The following is a 24,094-nucleotide window of genomic DNA, read 5'->3' on the forward strand; positions in this document are numbered from 1 at the left end:
CTGTGTGGAGACAAGGATTATATGGGCAATTTTTGTACTTCCTATTCAATTTTGCTATGAACCTAAAACTGCTTTAAAATTTTTAATAATAAAATGTTAAAAATCAATTGTATGCAAAGAACAACCAGAAATTGAAACTGGTAACATTTATATATAATCAAAAAGTATGGTCCTTTCTTTCCCATGATTTTAGGGATAAATCTGACAGATGAATTTGACAAAACAGCAAAAAATTTTGAGATTACTTAAGCACCACTATGAACAAAGCTAGTGGAGGTGATGGAATTCCAGTGGAGCTATTTCAAATCCTGAAAGATGATGCTGTGAAAGTGCTGCACTCAATATGCCAGCAAATTTGGAAAACTCAGCAGTGGCCACAGGACTGGAAAAGGTCAGTTTTCATTCCAATCCCAGAGAAAGGCAATGCCAAAGAATGCTCAAACTACTGCACAATAATGCTCAAAATTCTCCAAGCCAGGCTTCAGCAATATGTGAACCATGAACTTCCAGATATTCAAGCTGGTTTTAGAAAAGGCAGAGGAACCAGAGATCAAATTGCCAACATCCACTGGATCATCGATAAAGCAAGAGAGTACCAGAAAAACATGTATTTCTGCTTTATTGAGTATGCCAAAACCTGTGACTGTGTGGATCACAATAAACTGTTGAAAGTTCTGAGATGGGAATACCAGACCACTTGACCTGCCTCTTGAGAAACCTATATGCAGGTCAGGAAGCAACAGTTAGAACTGGACATGGAACAACAGACTGGTTCCAAACAGGAAAAGGAGTACGTCAAGGCTGTATATTGTCACCCTGCTTATTTAACTTATATGCAGAGTACATCATGAGAAACGGTGGGCTGGAAGAAGCACAAGCTGGAATCAAGATTGCCGGGAGAAATATCAAAAACCTCAGATATGCAGATTACACCACCCTTATGGCAGAAAGTGAAGAGGAACTCAAAAGCTTCTTGATGAAAGTGAAAGAGGAGAGTGAAAAAGTTGGCTTAAAGCTCAATATTCAGAAAATGGAGATCATGGCATCCGGTCCCATTACTTCATGGGAAATAGATGGGGTAACAGTGGAAACAGTGTCAGACTTTATTTTTCTGGGCTCCAAAATCACTGCAGATGGTGACTGCAGCCATGAAATTAAAAGACACCTACTCCTTGGAAGGAAGATTATGACCAACCTATATAGCATATTCAAAAGCAGAGACATTACTTTGTCAACAAAGGTCCATCTAGTCAAGGCTATGGTTTTTCAAGTGGTCATGTATGGATGTGAGAGTTGGACTGTGAAGAAAGCTGAGTGCCGAAGAATTGATGCTTTTGAACTGTGGTGTTGGAGAAGACTCTTGAGAGTCCCTTGGACTGCAAGGAGATCCAACCAGTCCATTCTGAAGGAGATCAGCCCTGGGTGTTCTTTGGAAGGAATGATGCTAAAGCTGAAACTCCAGTACTTTGGCCACCTCATGAGAAGGGCTGACTCATTGGAAAAGACTCTGATGCTGGGAGGGATTGGGGGCAGGAAGAAAAGGGGACGACAGAGGATGAAATGGCTCGAGTTTGAGTGAACTCTGGGAGTTGGTGATGCACAGGGAGGCCTGGCGTGCTGCGATTCATGGGGTCGCAAAGAGTCGGACACGACTGAGCGACTGAACTGAACTGAACCCCTAAATAGACAGGGAGGTTTACTTTATTCAAGGGTCATAAAATACTAATAACAAGTAGATTCTTCCCATACTGACCTACAGATTCTGCTGCTGCTGCTAAGTCGCTTCAGTCGTGTCCAACTCTGTGCGACCCCATAGACGGCAGCCCACCAGGCTTCCCCGTCCCTGGGATTCTCCAGGCAAGAACACTGGAGTGGGTTGCCATTTCCTTCTCCAATGCATGAAAGTGAAAAGTGAAAGTGAAATTGCTCAGTCGTGTCCAACTCTTCGCAACCCCATGGACTGCAGCCTACCAGGCTCCTCCGTCCATGGGATTTTCCAGGCAAAAGTACTGGAGTGGGGTGCCGTTGCCTTCTCCAACAGATTCTATGCAACCCCAATAAAAATTCCAGCTTTTTCACAGAAAACAACAGGCTGGCTTTAAAATTCATATGGAACAGAAGAGCCCTAACAACTTTGAAAAAGAACAAAACTGGAGGCCAAACGATCTACCCGATTTCACGACTCATTTTAGTTACAGTAATTAAGACAACCTCGTGTTTTTATCAGTTCAGTTCAGTTGCTCAGTCGTGTCCAGCTGTTTGCGACCCCATGCACTGCAGCACGCCAGGCCTCCCTGTCCATCGCCAGCTCCCGGAGTTTACGCCAGCTCCCAGAGTTTACGCAAACTCACATCCATTGAGTCGGTGATGCCATCCAAGCATCTCATCTTCTGTCGTCCCCTTCTCCCGCCTTCAATTTGTCCCAACATCAGAGTCTTTTCAAATGACCCTGTTTATGACCGTATTTTTATAAAGCTAGACAAATACATCGGGGAACAGAATATTAAGTCTTAGACCCGCATATAAGGACAACTGACATTGGAGGTAAGTCCAAAGGCTATTCAGTGGAAAAAATATAGCTCTTTTAATAATGGTAGATTTCTATTAATAAAATTATCCCAAGATCCATATTTCGCAAAAAGAAATCCGTATTTTGCAGCATATCAAAAAATCAGCTCAAAATGAATCATAAACCTAAACTTAAAACCTTCATTCTAAAACTTGTGGAAGAAAACAGAAAAATCTTGCAGGCTTTGGGTCTGGCAGAGGTCTTAAGACAGAAGGAAAGCCCAGCGCGTGCAAAACCTAAGAGTCACCGCCTACCGGTCCGTCTAGCCCGCCCCGGGGCTCCTGGCGCCCGGGCCGGGACCCGCCTCGCTCCTCCCATCCAGCCCCGCCCCGCCCCGCCTCTCTCGTCCGGCAGCGCTCGGCGGGGCGCGCGCCCGCCCGCCCGCTCCTCCACCCGGAAGAGGCACCTGAGCCGCCAACTTGAGGCAGTGCGCGGCCCGGCGTCCCTCGGGAGCGCGGGCCCGATCAAGCCGCCCGCGTGGCGCCTATCTCGCCCTGGCGCCAGGCGGACCCGCGGGTGCCTGCGCGTCCCCGGGGCCGACGGCGACTCCATCGGCCCCGCGCGCGCCACCCGGCCCGCCTCCACCCGGGGCCTCTTCCCGCCTCGCGGGCCCCGCGCACTACCCCGCCGCCGGGCCTGAGCCCTTCGTGCCCCTCAGCGTCGGGAGCAGCCCCCGGTGACTTCTGACACCGCGTAACCGCCAGTAAGTGAAAGCCGCAGCTTCGTTTCACCATTCTTTATTTCTCCCGCAGTGCGTCCCAAGTCTTGCCCACACCTGGTTAATTCCAAAACTATTCAACTTCGGGCCTGGGCCGGCGACGCGGCTGCCCGCAGCCGAGCCTAGGAAGTGTTGTTGTCGGGCACGGGCAGTGTCCAGAGACGGAAGTGTGGAAAGCTGTTCTCCGGGCACAACTTGGCTCCACGTTTGCGGAGCGCCCGCGGGGAGGAGGCGGTGAGCTGAAGCTGGGGGGCGGGAAGGGGGCGGTGCCAAAGAGGGCGGATCTTAGGGTGCAGGGGCGTGGCCCCCGGAGGGGCGGTGCAGCGGGTGTGCGGGCTGTGATTCCCAGGGACCCAGCTGGAAGTTAAAGCTTATGCGTCCTCCTGGGTTTTTCTTTCTTTCTTTTTTTTTTTTTTTTAATATTTATTTATTTGGCTGCATGGGTCTTAGTTGAGACATGTGGGATCTATTTCCCTGACCAGGGACTAAACCTGAGTCCCCTGCATTGGGAGCACAGAATCTTAGCCACTGGACCACCAGGGAAGTCCCCTGGGTTTTTCTTGTTGGCGATTTACTTAAGAGAATAAAGTAGCACAACCTGGCTTTATTTATTTGTCTTCAAATATTCCATAAGAAAAAGAAAAAGGAACTTGAAAGTTGTAAAACGCTGCTCAAGTATGGGTGAGCGTATTTCTAGAGTTAGCAAGCTGCTTAGTCAGTTGTGCCCAGATATTGAAAGTGAATGCTTTTTTTTTTTAGTGATGCTGTTTCAAAAAGACTAGGCGAAATTTAAACTGATCTTAATATGAACCATGAATTCTGAGACTACCCCCTTCCAGCCTTATGTGGAACTGCCTTTTAAGTTGCTAAGTTTTGGGCTCCAAATTTAATATGCATTTATAGAATCTTAGAGGTTATCTAAAGGGACAACAGAGGATGAGATGGTTGGATGGCATCACTGATTCGATGGACATGAGTTTGAGCAAGCTCCTGGAGTTGGTGATGGACAGGGAAGCCCGGCATGCTGCAGTCCGTGGGGTTGCAAAGAGTCTGGGCACGACTGAGAGACTGAACTGAACTGAGACCTTATCTTATAGCCACTCTTAGAGTCCCAGTTTTGTTTTGTTTTTCCAGCAAAGGCCAAATATGAAAATACTGTGTGATTAGTTGTTCTTTCCCAAGTGCTTTTTCTTCTTTACCCTTAGCTGAATTTATACCTACTGCACACAAAATACTTATCAGTGTAGTGGCCTATGCTTCTCTTAATCTCACATTGGCATCCAGTAAGTGTCAGAATTCTTGACATAACTGTGGTAGCCCTTACTCCTTTCATACCTTCGAGTAGTTTCCCAGAGAAAGCAAAATATTGCTAGTAGCACGTGTAACACATATTTAGGATGCTAAACCGTGAATGTCATAACAGTCTTCTTTCATCTGTTTCTAGGACAACAGATGTTGATTGAATGAAATAAGTCAAAGGACATTTGTCCTCCAGTGGTCTGTTTCCAAACCAAATGTGAATTTCTTAAATGATCAATTTGGGCAGTTTATTTGTAACTGTCCTTTGGCACGTCTGGGGTTGTCACTCCATTTATATTTAATTCTTGTCTCTTTTGTGCTGCCATTTGTATTGCATTTTTACCACTGTTAGAACATCACTTCATTTGATCTGTTCTTTGGTTATCTGAGGCATAGAGGACCTTTTATTGTGCTTTTTTCATTTCCCAGAATAGTGCCTTGTACATGTTATCTACATATATTCATGAAAATAGAATAGCAGCAGGCCCTTTTTAATCTGTAGATATAAATTAAAATGTAATATATTTACTTTTAATCATAGTGATTTCTCATTTAGAGACAGTTTCCTTTCCTCAATTTAATTTCCTAGTTTTTTTTTTTATACTTTTCACGACTGTTTTTGCTGAAGCCAGCTGAACCCCTTCCAGTCATAAGCACTGAAAGAACAAAGTGGGTAAGAAGTAAAATTATTTTTAAGAAGCCATTTTTTTCCTGCCAGCTAATTTCTAGTGTGGAGCTTCCTAGGAGGCTCAGTGGTTATGAATCCACTTGCCAATGCAGGAGACATGGAAAACTTGGGTTTGATCCCTGGGTTGGGAAGATCCCTTGGAGAAGGAAATGGCAACCCACTCCAGTATTCTTGCTTGGAAAATCCCAGGGACAGAGGAGCCTGATGGGCTACAGTCCATGGAGTCTCAAAAAGTCAGACATGACTTAGAGACTAAAACAACAATAGTTTTCCGAGGTTAGAAAAAGAAAATAGGAACACTTGCACCTCCAAATGTAAATTTCTAAAGCCAATTTGTTAACTCCTTAAGTCAGAATTGCTACCGGTCTGAATAGTAGTATGTAGCAGAATACAAATGAGTGTGTGTGTGTGTGTGTGTGTGAGAGAGAGAGAGACTAGGTTTGCCAGGGAGAGAGAGAAAAATGTTTTTTATGTGAATAAAACCTGGAACCAGGATGCTTGCAAAGAACTCTACTAGGAGGAACTTAAACCAAAAGACTGGCATTTAAGATTTTATGTGCTTAATAATTGTGCTCAGTCGCTAAGTCATGTCCAACTCTTTGTGACACCACAGACTGTAGTCCACTGGGATCTTCTGTCCATGGAATTTTCCAGGCAAGTGAATATAACAGATAATTCAGATCAAATTAGAGTCTGGCGCAAAGTCAGAATGGTTTACAGCCAAACAGTCTTTTTTGTAAACTAGTGTATAAGTCTAGAAAAGCAAAGGTATAACACAGTCCTTTCTCTTTCTTTAGTTACCTAGATCAAGATGAATAGCGATCAAGTTACATTGGTTGGTCAAGTGTTTGAGTCCTATGTTTCAGAGTACCATAAGAACGACATACTTCTCATCTTGAAGGAAAGAGACGAAGATGCTCATTACCCAGTTGTGGTTAATGCCATGACCCTTTTTGAGACCAACATGGAAATTGGGGAATATTTCAATGCCTTCCCTAATGAAGTGCTAACTATTTTTGATAATGCACTGAGAAGATCAGCCTTGACGATTCTCCAGTCCCTTTCTCAGCCTGAAGGTCTCTCCATGAAGCAGAATCTTCATGCCAGGATATCAGGTGAATTTTACTGCCATATTGTTTTTTAGGAAGATTTTGAGAAATCCCAACATATATTGAGTTCAAGTGCTAATAATTGATTTTTATACTTAAAATGGGCTTTCCAGGTGACTCAGATAGTAAAGAATCAACTTGCAATGCAGAAGACCCAGGTTCATCTCCAGGTCAGAAAGATCCCCTAGAGAAGGAAATGGTAACTCACTCCAGTATTCTTGCTTGGGAAAATCCCATGGATAGAGGAGCCTGGAGGGCTATAGTCTGCGGGGTTGCAAGAGTCAGACACAATTTAGCAACTAAGCCACCATACTTAAAAACATATCCATTGTGTAATTGATGGTCACTTTTGGAGAAGAATCATGATTCTATACCATTTCTCTGGACATTTGGAAGGCTAGGCTGGCTACTAGCCATACCAACTGAGAGGAGGGAGAATATTTGTGTGCATATATACACATATGTATGTGTGTATAAAACTAATACAGCTTTCTGAGCTTTTGTGACTACTGACAATAAAAGTATAGGTAATTCAAAGAATGAGAAAATTTGGTAGATGCTACCCAGTGATAAAATTCATTATTTTTATATCAAGATTAGCATTGTGCTGGGCACCTGTCAGGCCCTCAGTAACTTGTTTGGAATGAATAACAGACAAAGCCTCTTAAGTTTAAAGAAATTGCAGTGGAGCAATTAGCAACTTGTAGTGTTAAAGCTATGTCTTTGAATTCCTGCAATCTAGGATTAGAGAACAGATGTGCCATTTTGTTTGAAAATAAGTATTTACTACATTTCAGAAAGATGGGGATTTATAAATAACAAAATCGATTACTGTGGGACTTCCCTAGTGGTCCAGTGGTTAAGACTCTGTGCTTCCAATACAGGGGATGCAGGTTCGATCTCTGGGCAGGGAACTAAGATCCCAAATGCTGCCTGGCCAAAAAAAAAGAAAAAAAGAAAAAAAAAAAAACAAAAATGAATGCTGTGATTTCAGAAAGATTAGGAGTCCCTATAGAATTCCTTGGAGATAAATTAAAATTCAAAAAAATACCAGATACTTGATTTAGGTGAAAAAATAGTATCTGCAGTTACACTTACTAGAATAAAATTATGAATATTATTAATCTTTATGTATCAGACACTAGGTAATATCTTGCTAAGATCAAGAAAAAATGTTCTGTTCTTATGATGTTTCAGAATGGTTGTTAAAAGGGACTTTAGTTGATGTTATTGAAATGGTATTTAACAAATGACTTTAGGCTGTCTTTATGTTTAGACACTTTTCGATGCTCAATTTAAATACTAAAATTCTGTCTGTCTAAGTGATCCTATTGGTTTCAGGTGAATTTAGCCCATTTCTTCATTATCCTCTGAGAAAGTGACTTGCGAATTATATTGCTACCAAAATAACATCATTCTACAAACATATCCCATGTGGGGATTTGCTAGACCCTTGGGAAACCAAAATGCATATGGTATAGTCCCTCATCTAAAGAGCCCCAAGGCTATAAGGGAGACAGCTGTATAGTTAAATTTATTTCCCAATTTATGTATGTATGCCCACAGATCCATGCATATGTACGTATTGAACATAATTGTAAAGGCACTCCCTGGCATCTTTTACTTATGTGACACATGTGTCACTGAAGATATTTAGAAGATATATTAGCTCGCTGAGCAGGGAGTGAATTGTCCTAGATGATTCACCCAAGGATTCTAGACTAGAAGATGAGATCAGGGAGGGATGCGGGTGTCCCAGGCAGAATGAACCAGGAGTGGGAATGGTCTGGTTTTAGGTATATTGCACCTCCATTTTGGACTCAGGCAAGGCATTGAATTAGTAAAACCTAGGATGCCTCTGTGGCTTCCCCAGTGGCTCAGTGGTAAAGAATCCACCTGCCAATGCTCCTGCATTGGGAAACATGGGTTCGATCTCTGGGTCTGGAAGATTCCCTGGAGGAGGAAATGGCAACCCACTCTAGTATTCTCGCCAGGTGTAAATCCCAGGGACAGAGGAGTCTGGTGGGCTACCATCCACGGGGTCCCATAAAGTTGGATACAACTGAGTGACTGAACACACACACACAGGATGTCTCTGTGGTTCAGTCTCCTTAGGAACATAAGACATTTTTCTGGTTTGTTCTTCTAGAATACGCATTGTTCTTTGTCTTCTGGGATTTTTATTGGTCTGAAGTTTACTTGGGCTTCCCAGGTGGTGCAGTGGTAAAGAATCGCCTGCCAGTGCAGGAGACGCAAGTTTGATTCCTGGATCGGGAACATCCCCTAGAGTAGGAAATGGCAACCTACTCCAGTATCCTTGCCTGGAAAACTGCATGGGCAGAGGAGCCTGGCAGGCTGCAGTCCATGGGGTCACAAACAGTCAGACACGACTGAGCGACTGAGCATAGACACAGAAAATTTACTTGCTATTCCCAGTGGTTTTGATGAAAGGTATTCAAATACACAGCATCAAAGTAAAGTGAGAAAAAAATAGCACTCACATGGGGTTTTTTTTTAACATTATTTATTTATTTATTTTTGGCTGTCCTGGGTCTTCGATGCTGTGCGGGCTTTTCTCTAGTTGCAGAGAGTGGCTGCTACTCTGCAGCTGTGTTGCACAGGCTTCCCACTGCAGTGGCTTCTCTTGTTGTGGAGCACGGGCTCTAGAGCACAGGCTCAGTAGTTGTGGCGCATAGGCTTAAGTTGCTCCATGGCAGGTGGTATCCTCTAGGATCAGGGATCGAACTCATGTCTCCTGCATCGGCAGGCAGATTCCTTACCACTGAGCCCTCAGGGAAGCCCCTCACATGTTATTTCAAGTAGTGTTTCTCAAACATTAATGGGCATCAGAATCACCTGTAGGACTTGTTAAAGTGCTGATTGCTGGGCCCCACCCCCAGAGGTATTCATAGAAGAGATCTGACCTCTTGCCCAAGAGTCTGCATTTCTCAAAAGCTCTGAGGCTGATGCTGATTTCCAGGGACTGCCTGCCGGCAACCACGGGCTTGAAGTAATTGCAGCTAAGTTGCTGCTGCTAAGTCGCTTCAGTTGTGTCCGACTCTGTGCAACCCCATAGACGGCAGCCATGAGGCTCCCCCGTCCCTGGGATTCTCCAGGCAAGAACACTGGAGTGGGTTGCCATTTCCTTCTCCGATGCATGAAAGTAAAAGTGAAAGTGAAGTCGCTCAGTAGTGTCCGACTCTTGGCGACCCCATGGACTGCAGCCCCCCAGGCTCCTCCATCCATGGGATTTTCCAGGCAAGAGTACTGGAGTGGGGTGCCATTGCCTTCTCCTGAAGTAATTGATCTGGACATAACCTCTAACACAAATCTGGATGTGTCTCTGTTTTAAGTAATAATTTAATTTCTCTCATTAAATGAGTCAGAGAATGATAGAAGTTTTTGTTGTTTAGTGTTAATGGTAGCTTAATTTCTGATGTACCTGCTGCTTTACTGGGATAAGTTGAAGAATACACTTAGTAACATATAGTAAGACAAAAAGATTAAAATAAATTGACATTTCTATCATCCCTTACTCTTTTTTAGTTCTAAGATTTTGATTTTTGTGGTCAGTTTTGCTGTTACTTTTAGCTCTATCTTCATATTATAAATTTGCTTAAAAATTGCAATAATATGAAAGAGTGTGAAGATCCAAAAATATACTCACCTCTACTACCCTTTTCTTAAAATAATGCAGTTTACTTTAGAATAAAAAATAAATCACTTAATGGTAATGATATCATGTTCCAGACTAATTTGTTTGATTCTTAAAAAAAAAGTTTATTTTCACATGTATCATATACATGATTCCATTCAGTGAGATAACAACATTAAGATGTCATATTGTCCTGTATTGTTAAAGTGTAGAAGATAATGAAAAGCTGATTTTCTTAGAAAAATCGGTTGTAATTGTTTACTTAGTTTTTTTCGTTAGAGATGCTATAATTGCATTTAGCCACAGGCTCTTTGGCGGGTCTGGACAGCAGGGAATTCACTCACCCTGGCACTGCAGGAGGAACACAGAGAGGGTTGGTGAGCATTAAGAGGGAGGGACCCTTGTGGTTGAGCCTAAAACCCTTCACCTCCCACCTGCTTTCTTCCTGAGTGTGGAATGCCTCTCTAGCACAATTCCTCATGCTGATCGAAGTAAAACCAGTATTGCATAGTCTTGTCATGACCCAGCATGCCCAGGTCTAGATCCTCACTTGCAAGGAAAGGAAGATGTCTCTGGACCCCAGGAATACCTTCTTTTACACTCTTCCTGGCACAAGTTTCCTCCAGATATAAAGGACATCTTCTATGCATTGGTGCGTTCATTTTACCATTTGGCTTAGCGCTTCTATTTTTGTACATGTGAGGGTGCTAGCCTCAATTTAGGTTTTCTTGCAGAAGGGTAAATCTGAATGTACTCTACCTTGCTGAGTGAACTGGGGAGAGTTCTCCAAAGTAGCGTAGGAAAGCTGCAGAGGTACCATGATTTGCAGATATTCACGCTTTTTGTCTGGACTAGGAGATTGGAAGTCATGAGAAAGGCAAGACTAGAGAGGGCAAGTTACAAGGCTTGAAAACACTGTCAGATTTATGTATTAATAAATCCTAAACCTAACTAGAGAAAGCACTAGCCTTTGGTCATTCCACTGCCATTTCTTTATCACTTAGCTTTGTGGTTTACTCAGAGTCATCAATGGATTTTATGTGTGGTTTGTGGCAGTGTATTCGTCATTGAGTAAGGTTAAATTTATATACTCTATTTACATTTTTACTGAGATAGAATGTAATGTACTGTATTTACATTCTACTTAACAGATAGCCCTCTTAAGGGGATCAGTTCTTTTTAAAATCCAGGTTGTTTTATCATCCATACTTTTAAAGAGAGTCCACTGACAATTGTTATTTGGAATAATTCTTTTCTATTTTTAAAAAAATTTTTATTACATATCGGAGCATAGTTGATTAACAATGTTGTGTTAGTTTCAGCCATACAACAGAGCGATTCAATTACACGTACACATGTATCTGTTCTTTTTCTAGTTCTTTTCCCATTTAGGTTATTACAGAATATTGAGCAGAGTTCCCTGTGCTCTGCAGTGGGTCCTTACTGGTTATCTATTTTAAATACAGTAGTGTGTGCATCATTTTGTTGGTTTTTAGATTTCACATGTAAGCAGTATCATATGATATTTGTCTTCCTCTATCTGACTTATTTCACTTAGTATGATAATCTCCAGGTTCATCCATGTTGTTGTAAAGGGCTTTATTTCATTTGTTTTAATGGCTGAGTAATATTCCATTGTATTAAAGTATATGTGCTGCATCTTCTTTTTTTTTATACTGAGGTATAGCCAATTAACAATGTTGTGATAGTTTCAGGGAAACTATCAACAAAGGGACTCAGCCATACATATACATGTACCCACTCTCCCTCAAACTTCGCTTTCAACCAGGTTGCCACATAACATTGAGCAAATTTCCATGTGCTATACAGTAGGTCTTTGTTGATTATCTATTTTAAATATGGCAGTGTGTATCTGTCTATCCCAAACTCCCTAACCCTTCCTCTCATCCTTCCCTCTACTCCCATGGCAACTATAGGTTTGTTCTCTGAGTCTGTGAGTCTCTTTCTTACTTTCTTACTCTTCTGTAAGTAAATTCATTTGTATCATTTCTTTTTAGATTTCACATATAAGGGATATCATATGATATTTCTCCTCCTCTGTCTGACTTACTTCACTCCGTATGACAGTCTCTAGGTCCATTCATATTGCTGCAAATGGCATTATTTCATTCTTTTTAATGGCTGAGTAATATCCCATTGTATATATGTACTACATCTTTTTTATCCATTCCTCTGTCGATGGATATTTAGGTTGCTTCCATGTCTTGGCTGTTGTAAACAACACTGCAGTTTACATTGGGATGCATGTATTCTTGCCAACCATGTTTTTCTCCCAGGAATGGGATTTCTGGAACATATGGAAGCTGTATTTTTAGTTTTTTAAGGAATCTCCATACTGTTCTCCATAGTGACTCTGCCAATGTACATCACCATCAATAGTGTGGGAGGGTTTTCTTCTCTCCATACCCTCTCCAGCATTTATCATTTGTAGACTTTTTGATGATGGCCATTCTGACTGTTGTGTCTTTTCTATTTTCTTAATTGAGTTGATTTGACCTTTTTCTTAAGTAAAACCCAGAAGTTTTTGTCTTTTTTCCTGAAATTATACTCCTTTAGGAAATACGAGAAAAATATATTGCATGGAATCATATCTCAAGATATAAGTTGATGTGTTTTTGTTTTGTTTCTCCATCAGGATTGCCTGTTTGTCCTGAGCTGGTGAGGGAGCACATCCCTAAAACCAAGGATGTGGGACACTTCTTGTCTGTCACGGGGACAGTAATTCGAACAAGTCTGGTGAAGATCCTGGAGTTTGAGCGAGATTACATGTGTAACAAGTGCAAGCATGTATTTGTGCTCCAGGCCGACTTTGAGCAGTATTATACTTTCTTCCGGCCATCCTCATGTCCCAGCTTGGAGAACTGTGATTCTTCAAAATTCACTTGCCTCTCAGACTTGTCATCTCCAACCAGGTGTAGAGATTATCAGGAAATCAAAATTCAGGAACAGGTAAATGATCAAATACATGAGAAAAATAAATTTGAAGAAGTGTTTTTCAGCTTTGAGTAAACTAGGACTCGGGAACATGTAACAGATTATATATGGAACTTGCGTCATCACCTAGTATAAGATCAAGCATGAAATTTTTTTCTCATATAGAATTTAGAGACCATAAAATGGTCATCTTTTTATAGTGAGCATTGGCAGGAAGGTTATGAAGTGACTTAATAATTATTTTAAATTGAAAAAGTGAATTTTTAAGAAGTTTACCTTAGTGATAGGAAAAAATTAAATGGGTTTAATTGGTGGTTAAACACTGGAGTGGGCAGGATTTAGGGTTTAGGTACAATTTACATGCTGTGCCAAATGAGGTATACATAAACATTTTAAACATGTGTGCATGAGCCTTAGTTTCCTTTACTTGCAACTTAAACACAAAGGCTTTATTCAGTGTCAAAGACTCAGACCCCTTCTGTCTTTCTACATAAACCATTCTTAATAAATGGCTTCTATTCTTATGGTGGTCAGTGGTTCAGGATAGTGGCTACAATTCTGTAACATCTGTATCCCAGTCAAGGAATAGGAAAAAGGAAGCAAAAGCACCTGTCATCTAAACCAAGTATCCATTTAAGCTGTCTCCCTCAAAGTCTTCTGCAACAAGTTTGCTTGTGTCTCATTGGTCAGAACTTAGTCATATGACCACACTTAGCTGCAAGGGAACCTGAGAGATTAGTCTCCTATAAAGGAAGTAAGAAGGCAGACATATAATAAGAATAAAGCTAGAGTTCTCTTACTAATGAATAATCAAAGGAACTGAGTGATTTGTCCCAGGTCTTATGAATAGAGATCAGGGTAGAACTGCCTCTCTTTTCTGGTTAAGTAACTTTATTATTGTGTTTAGTAGCTGGAGCATGTTTTATTTTGACCACCCACCAGGTTGATTATACTTTGAGCTATTTCCATCTGGATGTTTTTATTTTAGTTTAGTTTTAGTAAATTCTTCAACTGATAGTAGGCACAAGTTTCAAGAAAATTCCTTAAATCCCCATCATAATTAAATTGCATGATAATACCAGAGAAACAGACAGTAATGTCAAGAACTGCTAGGCTTCTGAATATTTAGTATATATCTACATGTACTCAGTATCTGCTTTCTTTTCCTTGCTAGGTTCAAAGGCTATCTGTTGGAAGTATTCCACGATCGATGCAGGTTATCCTGGAAGATGATTTAGTAGACAGTTGCAAATCTGGTAAGAATGAACTTTTGTTAACTTATATAGTAGGTCTCAGCTTTCTTCACAGTCCAACTCTCACATCCATACGTGACCACTAGAAAAACCATAGCCTTGACTAGACGGACCTTTGTTGGCAAAGTAATGTCTCTGCTTTTCAATATGCTATCTAGGTTGGTCATAACCTTCCTTCCAAGGAGTGAGCGTCTTTTAATTTCATGGCTGCAGTCACCATCTGCAGTGATTTTGGAGCCCCCAAAAATAAAGTCTGACACTGTTTCCACTGTTTCCCCATCTATTTGCCATGAAGTGATGGGACCAGATGCCATGACCTTAGTTTTCTGAATGTTGAGCTTTAGGCCAACTTTTTCACTCTCCACTTTCACTTTCATCAAGAGGCTCTTTAGTTCCTCTTCACTTTCTGCCATAAGGGTGGTGTCATCTGCATATCTGAGGTTATTGATATTTCATGCTTTTGAACTGTGGTGTTGGAGAAGACTCTTGAGAGTCCCTTGGACTGCAAGGAGATCCAACCAGTCCATTCTACAGGAGATCAGTCCTGAGTGTTCATTGGAAAGACTGAGGCTAAGGCTGAAACTCCAATACTTTGGCCACTTCATGCCAAGAGTTGACTCATTGGTAAAGACCCTGATGCTGGGAGGGATTGGGGGCAGGAGGAGAAGGGGACAACAGAGGATGAGATGGCTGGATGGCACCACCGACTCAATGGACATGAGTCTGAGTAAACTCCGGGAGTTGGTGATGGACAGGGAGGCCTTGGGGTGCTGCGATTCATGGGGTCACAAAGAGTCGGACACGACTGAGCGACTGAACTGAAAGTATTGATTGGGCTTCCCAGGTGGCATAGTTGTAAAGAATCCACCTGCCAATCAGGAGATGTGTGTTCGATCCCTGGGTCAGGCAGATCCCCTGGAGACGGAAATGGCAACCCACTCCTGTATTCTTGCCTGGGAAATCCCATGGACAGATGAGCCTTACATGCTACAGTCCATGGGGTTCCAAAAGAGTCAAGACATGACTTAGTGACTAAACAACAACAACAAAAGTATTGATTAGGAAAAACCACGTTTCATTTTCCTGAGATCAACTGCAAGTGAGTGTGGGGAACTTGAGAACAGATACTGGCATGAGGTGGGAGGTGATAGAGGGAAGAAGCTGGGCTGGAGCTCAGCGATCTAGTCTAGCTGTTTGTTTAATAGATGAAGAACCCGACTTGCCCATGAGAGCTTAACCTTTCTGTTTTTCTTATTCCAAAAACCTTAAAAACTTGGTTCTATATGTTTGCTTACTGATTTTCACTGGCTATTTTCACTAGTTAATTTTCACTGAACATTTAATTTGAATTGAAGTTGGGTCAGAAAATGGAAATGATTATTATTGATGACTGCCTTTCAATTTATTTCAACATGTCCTGCTTTAAATATTTCCCGCCCTCACATAAAAGACCTTAATCTCTATAAAAGACAAATAGTACCTGTGTGTCCCCTGAGGCATAACAGGTATGTTTGACCTCTTATTTCATATCCCAGTGCTCCCCTACTTGGACAAATCAAGAATGTTTCATTCCTCTAAATTCCATCATTTCTCTTTTATTAACCCTTGACTTCTCCAAATGCCTTATTTAAAAAATATTTACTGAGCTGGCATTTCATTAAAATGATGAGGCAAAGGCTCTATGAAAACAAAGAGTTTAGTATCTACAGTGAAGAATAATTCCTTGTCAAAAGGCTTTCCCCTTCCACCAAGAATCACCAACTCATACTTTGATATTTATATCAAATATAGTAACAATTTATAGTTCTCCAAACAATATTTTAAGTAAATAATAGCTTTGATCAGGGATTGCCTACTAAATGGACAAGGCTATGTCAGAGTACCTTGTTCATAGAAGACTCTTGATTTTAACCAGAATTTTTAATATCTGGATCAGCAAAGCAGTGCTTGTATGAGCTTAGCTAGAACATGAAAATGTCCTTTGATAGAGATTAAGATGTTTTCATCCAGTTGGTCTGAACTGAATTCTTTCTGCACTTAAAAAAAAAAAATCTTAAGGTATTTTTCTTTCACATGTCACTTACAATAAAGAATGGCTGGCAGCAGTCTGTCAACAGCTATTTTTTCATTTATCCACTGCTACAAACCTTTTTGAGAATCAGAAGACATAAGTAGCATAATCGTTGCCCTCGGGGAATTCACAGTCTAGTTAGAAACCCCAGTCTGACATTGCAGAGTAGTGAAGTCAGAGGTTATATGCTGATAACTGTCGGTGAGGCAGATCAGACAGGTCTGACCACGGGTGGCTGCAGTGGTAAATACGCGGCAGAAGAGAGGGGCACAGACAGATGGGATTGTGTAACGCGAGAATTTTAGTTTCCTGAAAGTATTATTGTTTCCAATAACATTTACTGTAGAAAATCACATAAGTTTCAAATGAGTATTTATTGCCTTGGACTATCTCATAAACCTCACAGTTGGAGTACTCCACATTTTACACATTGTTGCCACTTAGTGGAGTCATGGTATTTCTAGTGGGTACAATATCTGAAACATAAGTTTCTCATTTGACTTAATAGAGAAACAGCATCTATAAAATGACCCATTTAAATGACCATAGTAGAGAACTCATCAAAGTGTTCATATAATGTTGCCCTGGTTATGTTCATCTAAAAAAAAATTGGGCACAGTCAATATAGGAAATGATCACTCTTCCTGATGGGATTTGAAAACCATCCAGCAGTGGTTTAGGAAGGATCTTGAAAGTGTATGAAGAACCTATTTAATGGCTTTGTCACCATTTACTATCAAGTTGCCTGAGGCTAGAAATATGCCTTCTATTCGGTGAATTGCTACCACCAGTTGCATTAACTTAGCATTCACAGAAGACTTCTCTTTAAGAAAGCAAAGCACTCCAGATTACACATCACACGTTTATGTTTAGAGAGTGAAAGGCATTTTGCATCAACAAATATCAAAAATTAATATTTGATACAGGCTTGGAAATGAAGACTTGCCGGTTAAGTTTATAGTGCAAAGTATAAATTCCAGTATTGGTTTAAGGTATTTCCAGCATCCTATGTGCAACAAGATTGAAATCTTGGGGACTAGGATTATATCTTTTTTTTTCTTTTGGCCCCCTTTTCTCTAGCACCAAAATATTGAATGCCAAGCAATCACCTATACTTCTTAATTGGTTTATTGAATTGTATGTAATGATAAAAAATATGTCAGTATTTGGAGAATATTCCTATAAACTATCCAAGGCCTCTTAGGAAAAACCTGTAAAAGTTTAATATTCTACTCATTAATCAAGAATGAGTGAACAACACACTGCTGAATAACCAACAAATCACAGAAGAAATCAAAAAAGAAATCAAAATATGCGTAGAAATGAATGAAAATGAAAACACAACAACCCAAAACCTATTCAGTTCAGTTCAGTTGCTCAGTCGTGTCCAACTCTTTGCGACCCCATGAACCACAGCACACCAGGCCTCCCTGTCCATCACCAACTCCTGGAGTTCACCCAAACCCATATCCATTGAGTCTGTGATGCCATCCAACCATCTCATCCTCCATTGTCCCCTTCTCCTCCTGCCCTCAATCTTTCCCAGCATCAGGGTCTTTTCAAATAAGTCAGCTCTCCGCATCAGGTGGCCAAAGTATTGGAGTTTCAGCTTCAACATCAGTCCTTCCAATGAATTCCCAGGACTGATCTCCTTTAGGATGGACTGGTTGGATCCCCTTACAGTCCAAGGGACTCTCAAGAGTCTTCTCTAACCCCACAGTTCAAAATAATCAATTCTTCAGCGCTCAGCTTTCTTTATAGTCCAACTCTCACATCCACACATGACACTGGAAAAACCATAGCCTTGACTAGATGAACCTTTGTTGGCAAAGTAATGTCTCTGCTTTTGAATATGCTGTCTAGGTTGGTCATAACTTTCCTTCCAAGGAGTAAGCATCTTTTAATTTCATGGCTGCAGTCACCATCTACAGTGATTTTGGAGCCCAGAAAATTAAAATCAGCTACTGTTTCCACTGTTTCCCCATCTATTTGCCATGAAGTGATGGGACCAGATGCCATGATCTTAGTTTTCTGAATATTGAGCTTTAAGCCAACTTTTTTACTCTCCTCTTTCACTTTCATCAAGAGGCTCTCTAGTTCTTCTTCACTTTCTGCCATAAGGGTAGTGTCATCTGCGTATCTGAGGTTATTGATCTTTCTCCTGGCAATCTTGATTCCAGCCTGTGCTTCCTCCAGCCCAGTGTTTCTCATGATGTACTCTGCATATAAGTTAAATAAGCAGGGTGACAATATACAGCCTTGACCTACTCCTTTTCCTGTTTGGAACCACTCTGTTGTTCCATGTCTGGGACACTGTAAAAGCAGTGCTAAGGGGAAGGTTCATAGCAATACAGGCTTACCTCAAGAAACAAGAAAAAAGTCAAATAAATAACCCAACTCTACACCTAAAGCAACTAGAAAAGGAAGAAATGAAGAACCCCAGGGTTAGTAGAAGGAGCGAAATCTTAAAAATCAGGGCAGAAATAAATGCAAAAGAAACAAAAGAGACCATAGCAAAAATCAACAAAGCCAAAAGCTGGTTCTTTGAGAAGATAAATAAAATTGACAAACCATCAGCCAGACTCATCAAGAAACAAAGGGAGAAGAATCAGATCAACAAAATTAGAAATGAAAATGGAGAGATCACAACAGACAACACAGAAATACAAAGGATCATAAGAGACTATTATCAGCAATTATATGCCAATAAAATGGACAACCTGGAAGAAATGGACAAATTCTTAGAAAAGTACAACTTTCCAAAACTCAACCAGGAAGAAACAGAAAATCTTAGCAGACCAGTCACAAGCACGGAAATTGAAACTGTAATCAAATCTTCCAGCAAACAAAAGCCCAGGTCCAGACGGCTTCACAGCTGAATTCTACCGAAAATTTAGAGAAGAGCTAACACCTGTCCTACTCAAACTCTTCCAGAAAATTGCAGAGGAAGGTAAACTTCCAAACTCATTCTATGAGGCCACCATCACCCTAATACCAAAACCTGACAAAGATGCCACAGAAAAAGAAAACTACAGGCCAATATCACTGATGAACATAGATGCAAAAATCCTTAACAAAATTCTAGCAAACAGAATCCAACAACATATTAAAAAGATCATACATCATGACCAAGTGGGCTTTATCCCAGGGATGCAAGGATTCTTCAATATCTGCAAATCAATCAACGTAATACACCACATTAACAAATTGAAAGATAAAAGCCATATGATTATCTCAATAGACGCAGAGAAAGCCTTTGGCAAAATTCAACATCCATTTATGATAAAAACCCTCCAGAAAGCAGGAATAGAAGGAACATACCTCAACATAGTAAAAGCTATATATGACAAACCCACAGCAAACATTATCCTCAATGGTGAAAAACTGAAAGCATTTCCCCTAAAGTCAGGAACAAGACAACGGTGCCCACTCTCACCACTGCTATTCAACATAGCAATCAGAGCAGAAAAAGAAATAAAAGGAATCCAGATTGGAAAAGAGGAAGTAAAGCTCTCACTGTTTGCAGATGACATGATCCTCTACATAGAAAACCCTAAAGACTCCACCAGAAAATGACTAGAGCTAATCAATGAATATAGTAAAGTTGCAGGATATAAAATTTAACACACAGAAATCCCTTGCATTCCTATACGCTAATAATGAGAAAACAGAGAAATTAAGGAAACAATTCCATTCACCATTGCAACAAAAATAATTAAATACTTAGGAATATATCTACCTAAAGAAACAAAAGACCTATATATAGAAAACTATAAAACACTGATGAAAGAAATCAAAGAGGACACTAATAGATGGATAAATATACCATGTTCATGGATTGGAAGAATCAATATAGTGAAAATGAGTATACTACCCAAAGCAATCTATCGATTCAGTGCAATCGCTATCAAGGTACCAATGGTATTTTTCACAGAACTAGAGCAAATAATTTCACAATTTGTATGGAAATACAAAAAACCTCGAATAGCCAAAGCAATCTTGAGAAAGAAGAATGGAACTGGTGGAATCAACCTGCCTGACTTCAGACTGTACTACAAAGCCACAGTCATCAAGACAGTATGGTACTGGCACAAAGACAGAAATATAGATCAATGGAACAAAATAGAAAGCCCAGGGATAAATCCACGCACCTATGGACACCTTGTCTTCGACAAAGGAGGCAAGAATATACAGTGGAGAAAAGATAATCTCTTTAACAAGTGGTGCTGGGAAAACTGGTCAACCACTTGTAAAAGAATGAAACTAGAACACTTCCTAACACCATGCACAAAAATAAACTCAAAATGGATTAAAGATCTAAACGTAAGACCAGAAACTATAAAACTCCTAGAGGAGAACATAGGCAAAGCACTCTCCAACATAAATCACAGCAGGATCCTCTATGACCCACCTCCCAGAGTATTGGAAATTAAAGCAAAAATGGGACCTAATTAAACTTAAAAGCTTTTGCACAACAAAGGAAACTATAAACAAGGTGAAAAGACAGCCTTCAGAATGGGAGAAAGTAATAGCAAATGAAGCAAATGACAAATAATTAATCTCAAAAATATACAAGCAACTCCTGCAGATCAATTCCAGAAAAATGAACAACCCAATCAAAAAATGGGCCAAAGAACTAAATAGACATTTCTCCAAAGAAGACATACAGATGGCTAACATACACATGAAAAGATGCTCAACATCACTCATTATCAGAGAAATGCAAATCAAAACCACAGTGAGGTACCATTTCACACCAGTTAGAATGGCTGCTATCCAAAAGTCTACAAACAATAAATGCTGGAGAGGGTGTGGAGAAAAGGGAACCCTCTTACACTGTTGGTGGGAATGCAAACTAGTACAGTTACTATGGAGAACAGTGTGGAGATTCCTTAAAAAACTGGAAATAGAACTGCCATATGACCCAGCAATCCCACTGCTGGGCATACACACCGAGGAAACCAGAAGGGAAGGAGACACGTGTACCCCAATGTTCATCGCAACACTGTTTATAACAGCCAGGACATGGAAGCAACCTAGATGTCCATCAGCAGACAAATGGATAAGAAAATGTGGTACGTATACACAATGGAATATTACTCAGCCATTAAAAAGAATACATTTGAATCAGTTCTAATGAGGTGGATGAAACTGGAGCCTATTAAACAGAGTGAAGTAAGCCAGAAAGAAAAACACCAATACAGTATACTAACGCATATATATGGAATTTAGAAAGATGGTAATGATGACCCTATATGCGAGACAGAAAAGAGACACATGTATAGAACAGTCTTTTGGACTCTGTGGGAGATGGCGAGAGTGGGATGATTTGGGGGAATCACATTGAAACATGTATATTATCATATATGAAACAAATCGCCAGTCCAGGTTCGTTGCATGAGACAGGGTGCTCACGGCTGGTGCACTGGGATGACCCAGAGGGATGGTATAGGGAGGGAGGTGGGAGGGGGGTTCAGGATGGGGAACACATGTACACCTGTGGCGGATTCATGCTGATATATGGCAAAACCACTACAATATTGTAAAGTAATTAGCCTCCAATTAAAATAAATATATATTAAAAAAAAAAAAAAAGAATGGGAGAGTGTCCATAAGTGGGAAGGAACCAATCAAGAAGAATCAAGTGGGATTTTTGCTTTCATAGCTTGTGGAGAGGAGCTTTGAAATAGAACTAGTATTCATTCATTTCTTGGTGCACTCATTCTTTTGTCCTTTAAAAAACAAAAAAGGTGAGTGAACGTTAATAAGTGTACTTGAGTAAAAATGAATACACTGGGAACTAGAAGTAGTATCATTGTACCCATCATCACAATATTGTCTGCTTTCCTGACACCGGTTGATTGTGCAGTTGGACCTTGAACAACAGTGCTTTGAACAGCATGGGTCCACATATACACAGGTTTTTCTCAACAGTAAATATACTAGAGTACTACATGATGCACGGTTGGTTGAAGCCATGGATGTGGAACCGCAGATTTGGACTTGAGCATCCCCGGATTTTGATATCTGAGGTTGATTCTGGAACCAATCCCCTGGGAATATTGAAGGACAGACTGCACTTTATCCTTCTGGCTGCAGTCCCCACCTCTTGATTAAATGAGAATGACATGGTTACTGTTCTGAGAGGATGAACATTTCACGCAATAGAATCACAGTGAATATATCATCCAGTATTTTCCCAGGGACAGGTTAGAATTTGGTGTGATTGTCATATGGCAGATTAAGAAAAATTAAAGTGCTGGCTTTAGCTTTTAGCTGTGCAAATACCAGTGCCTGATTAAAAAAAATAAATAAATCGGGACACTGTGTTCTTTTGCCCCGAATGGTTTCTAGAGGAATGTACACCACTCTAAAACCCTGGTGGGGTAGTGGTTGATTTCTTGGTTCTGGTCCTTTGTCGAGTTTGTGCCCAAGCAGGCAGGTGCTACTGCTGGATTCACTCAGTGCTTTTTTCCAGGTGATGACATCACTATTTATGGAGTTGTAATGCAGCGGTGGAAGCCCTTTAAGCAAGATGTGCGCTGTGAAGTGGAGATAGTCCTGAAGGCCAATTATATCCAAGTAAATAACGAAGAGTCTGCAGGGGTCAACATGGATGAGGAGGTCCGAAAGGAATTTGAAGACTTTTGGGAACACTATAAGAGCGATCCTTTTGCAGGTTTGTGATTAAGGGTATGGAGCTGATATTTATTAATGGCATTTCATTCATGATGTTGGTGATTTACATGCTGTGCATCAGTGGCTGTGTTCTGAGGGAGTAGCTTTAGCCAGTGCCTCTAGCTATAATCTCCCTTTAAAGCCCTTTTCTGGCATAATCCTCTCTGTTCAGTGATCTTACTAGAAATCCCAAGAGATTTTCCATTTCCAACTATTATTTTAATATCTCTTATCTGGCCAAAATAGTTTCAGAGTTTTCTACCTTCTTTACCAATTATAGTTCCTCCTTAAACAGGCAAAACTCATTCTGTTATGAAACTTTATTCTGTTAAAATCATTTCTCTTCTGATTCATCTTGTATCATTAAGACAGCTTCACTCTTTTACCTAAAGATTTAAAAATATGGAATGGTAAAAAAGATGGTAAGAGAGATGCAAAAAATCTTTGTCATCACAGCAAAAATTTCTGAGTATGACACTTAAGATGTAATTACACAGATGAAAACATTATAGCCTTTGGGTTTCTAGAGCATTTTTTATTAAAAAATCCCAACTATATAAAACACCAATTAAATCTTCAAGTGTCTGTTTTCATTCTTTCTTGGAGGCATCTTCTGAGAAAAATAAATGGAAGCCAATAATAGACTATTTCTGAGAAGCTTCACCTCAGATCTAATACACAGTGATTATGTATCATAAATCATGTATTGAATTGGACAGATATCATTCCATAAAATAAGACTTTCATTTGCTTTAAATACAAGCAATTGGCTTTTATTTTGTGGGATATTTTTTTTCTTTTGCTTATGTGTGTAACACATATATAGTGGTTATCAATCATTCTTTTATCTGATCCATAAAGAACCAAAGGTCTCTGTATTATAGCTTCATTAAGCAAATCTTTTACAAATCATGTTGTTCATTCGCCTAAGTCGTCTCTGATTTTACGACCCCATGGACTGCAGCACACCTGGCTTCCCTGTCCTTCACCATCTCCTAGAGTTTGCTCAAAGTCATGTCCATTAAGTCAGTGATGCCATCCAACCATCTCATCCACTGTTGCCCCCTTCTTCTCCTGCCCTCCATCTTTCCCAGTATCA

General features: G+C 40.4%; 1 protein-coding gene across 4 annotated transcripts in view; it reads left to right on the forward strand.

Annotated features, from left to right (window-relative positions):
- Positions 1 to 2,957: 2,957 nt before the first annotated feature.
- Positions 2,958 to 24,094, forward strand: part of MCM9 (minichromosome maintenance 9 homologous recombination repair factor) — a 95,730-nt gene continuing 74,593 nt past the window's right edge. For 2 of the 4 annotated variants that reach the window (XM_055535058.1, XM_055535061.1), the window contains exons 1-5: positions 2,958 to 3,272; positions 6,072 to 6,389; positions 12,695 to 13,008; positions 14,168 to 14,249; positions 22,796 to 22,996. In XM_055535058.1, the coding sequence (XP_055391033.1) occupies positions 6,086 to 6,389; positions 12,695 to 13,008; positions 14,168 to 14,249; positions 22,796 to 22,996 (901 nt within the window). In that variant the 5' untranslated portion in view covers positions 2,958 to 3,272; positions 6,072 to 6,085. The other 2 variants (XM_055535059.1, XM_055535060.1) reach the window with 2 other exon arrangements.

Source organism: Bubalus kerabau, chromosome 9 (genome assembly GCF_029407905.1).
Source record: "Bubalus kerabau isolate K-KA32 ecotype Philippines breed swamp buffalo chromosome 9, PCC_UOA_SB_1v2, whole genome shotgun sequence".
In the NCBI taxonomy this organism is placed as follows: Eukaryota; Metazoa; Chordata; class Mammalia; order Artiodactyla; family Bovidae; genus Bubalus; species Bubalus kerabau.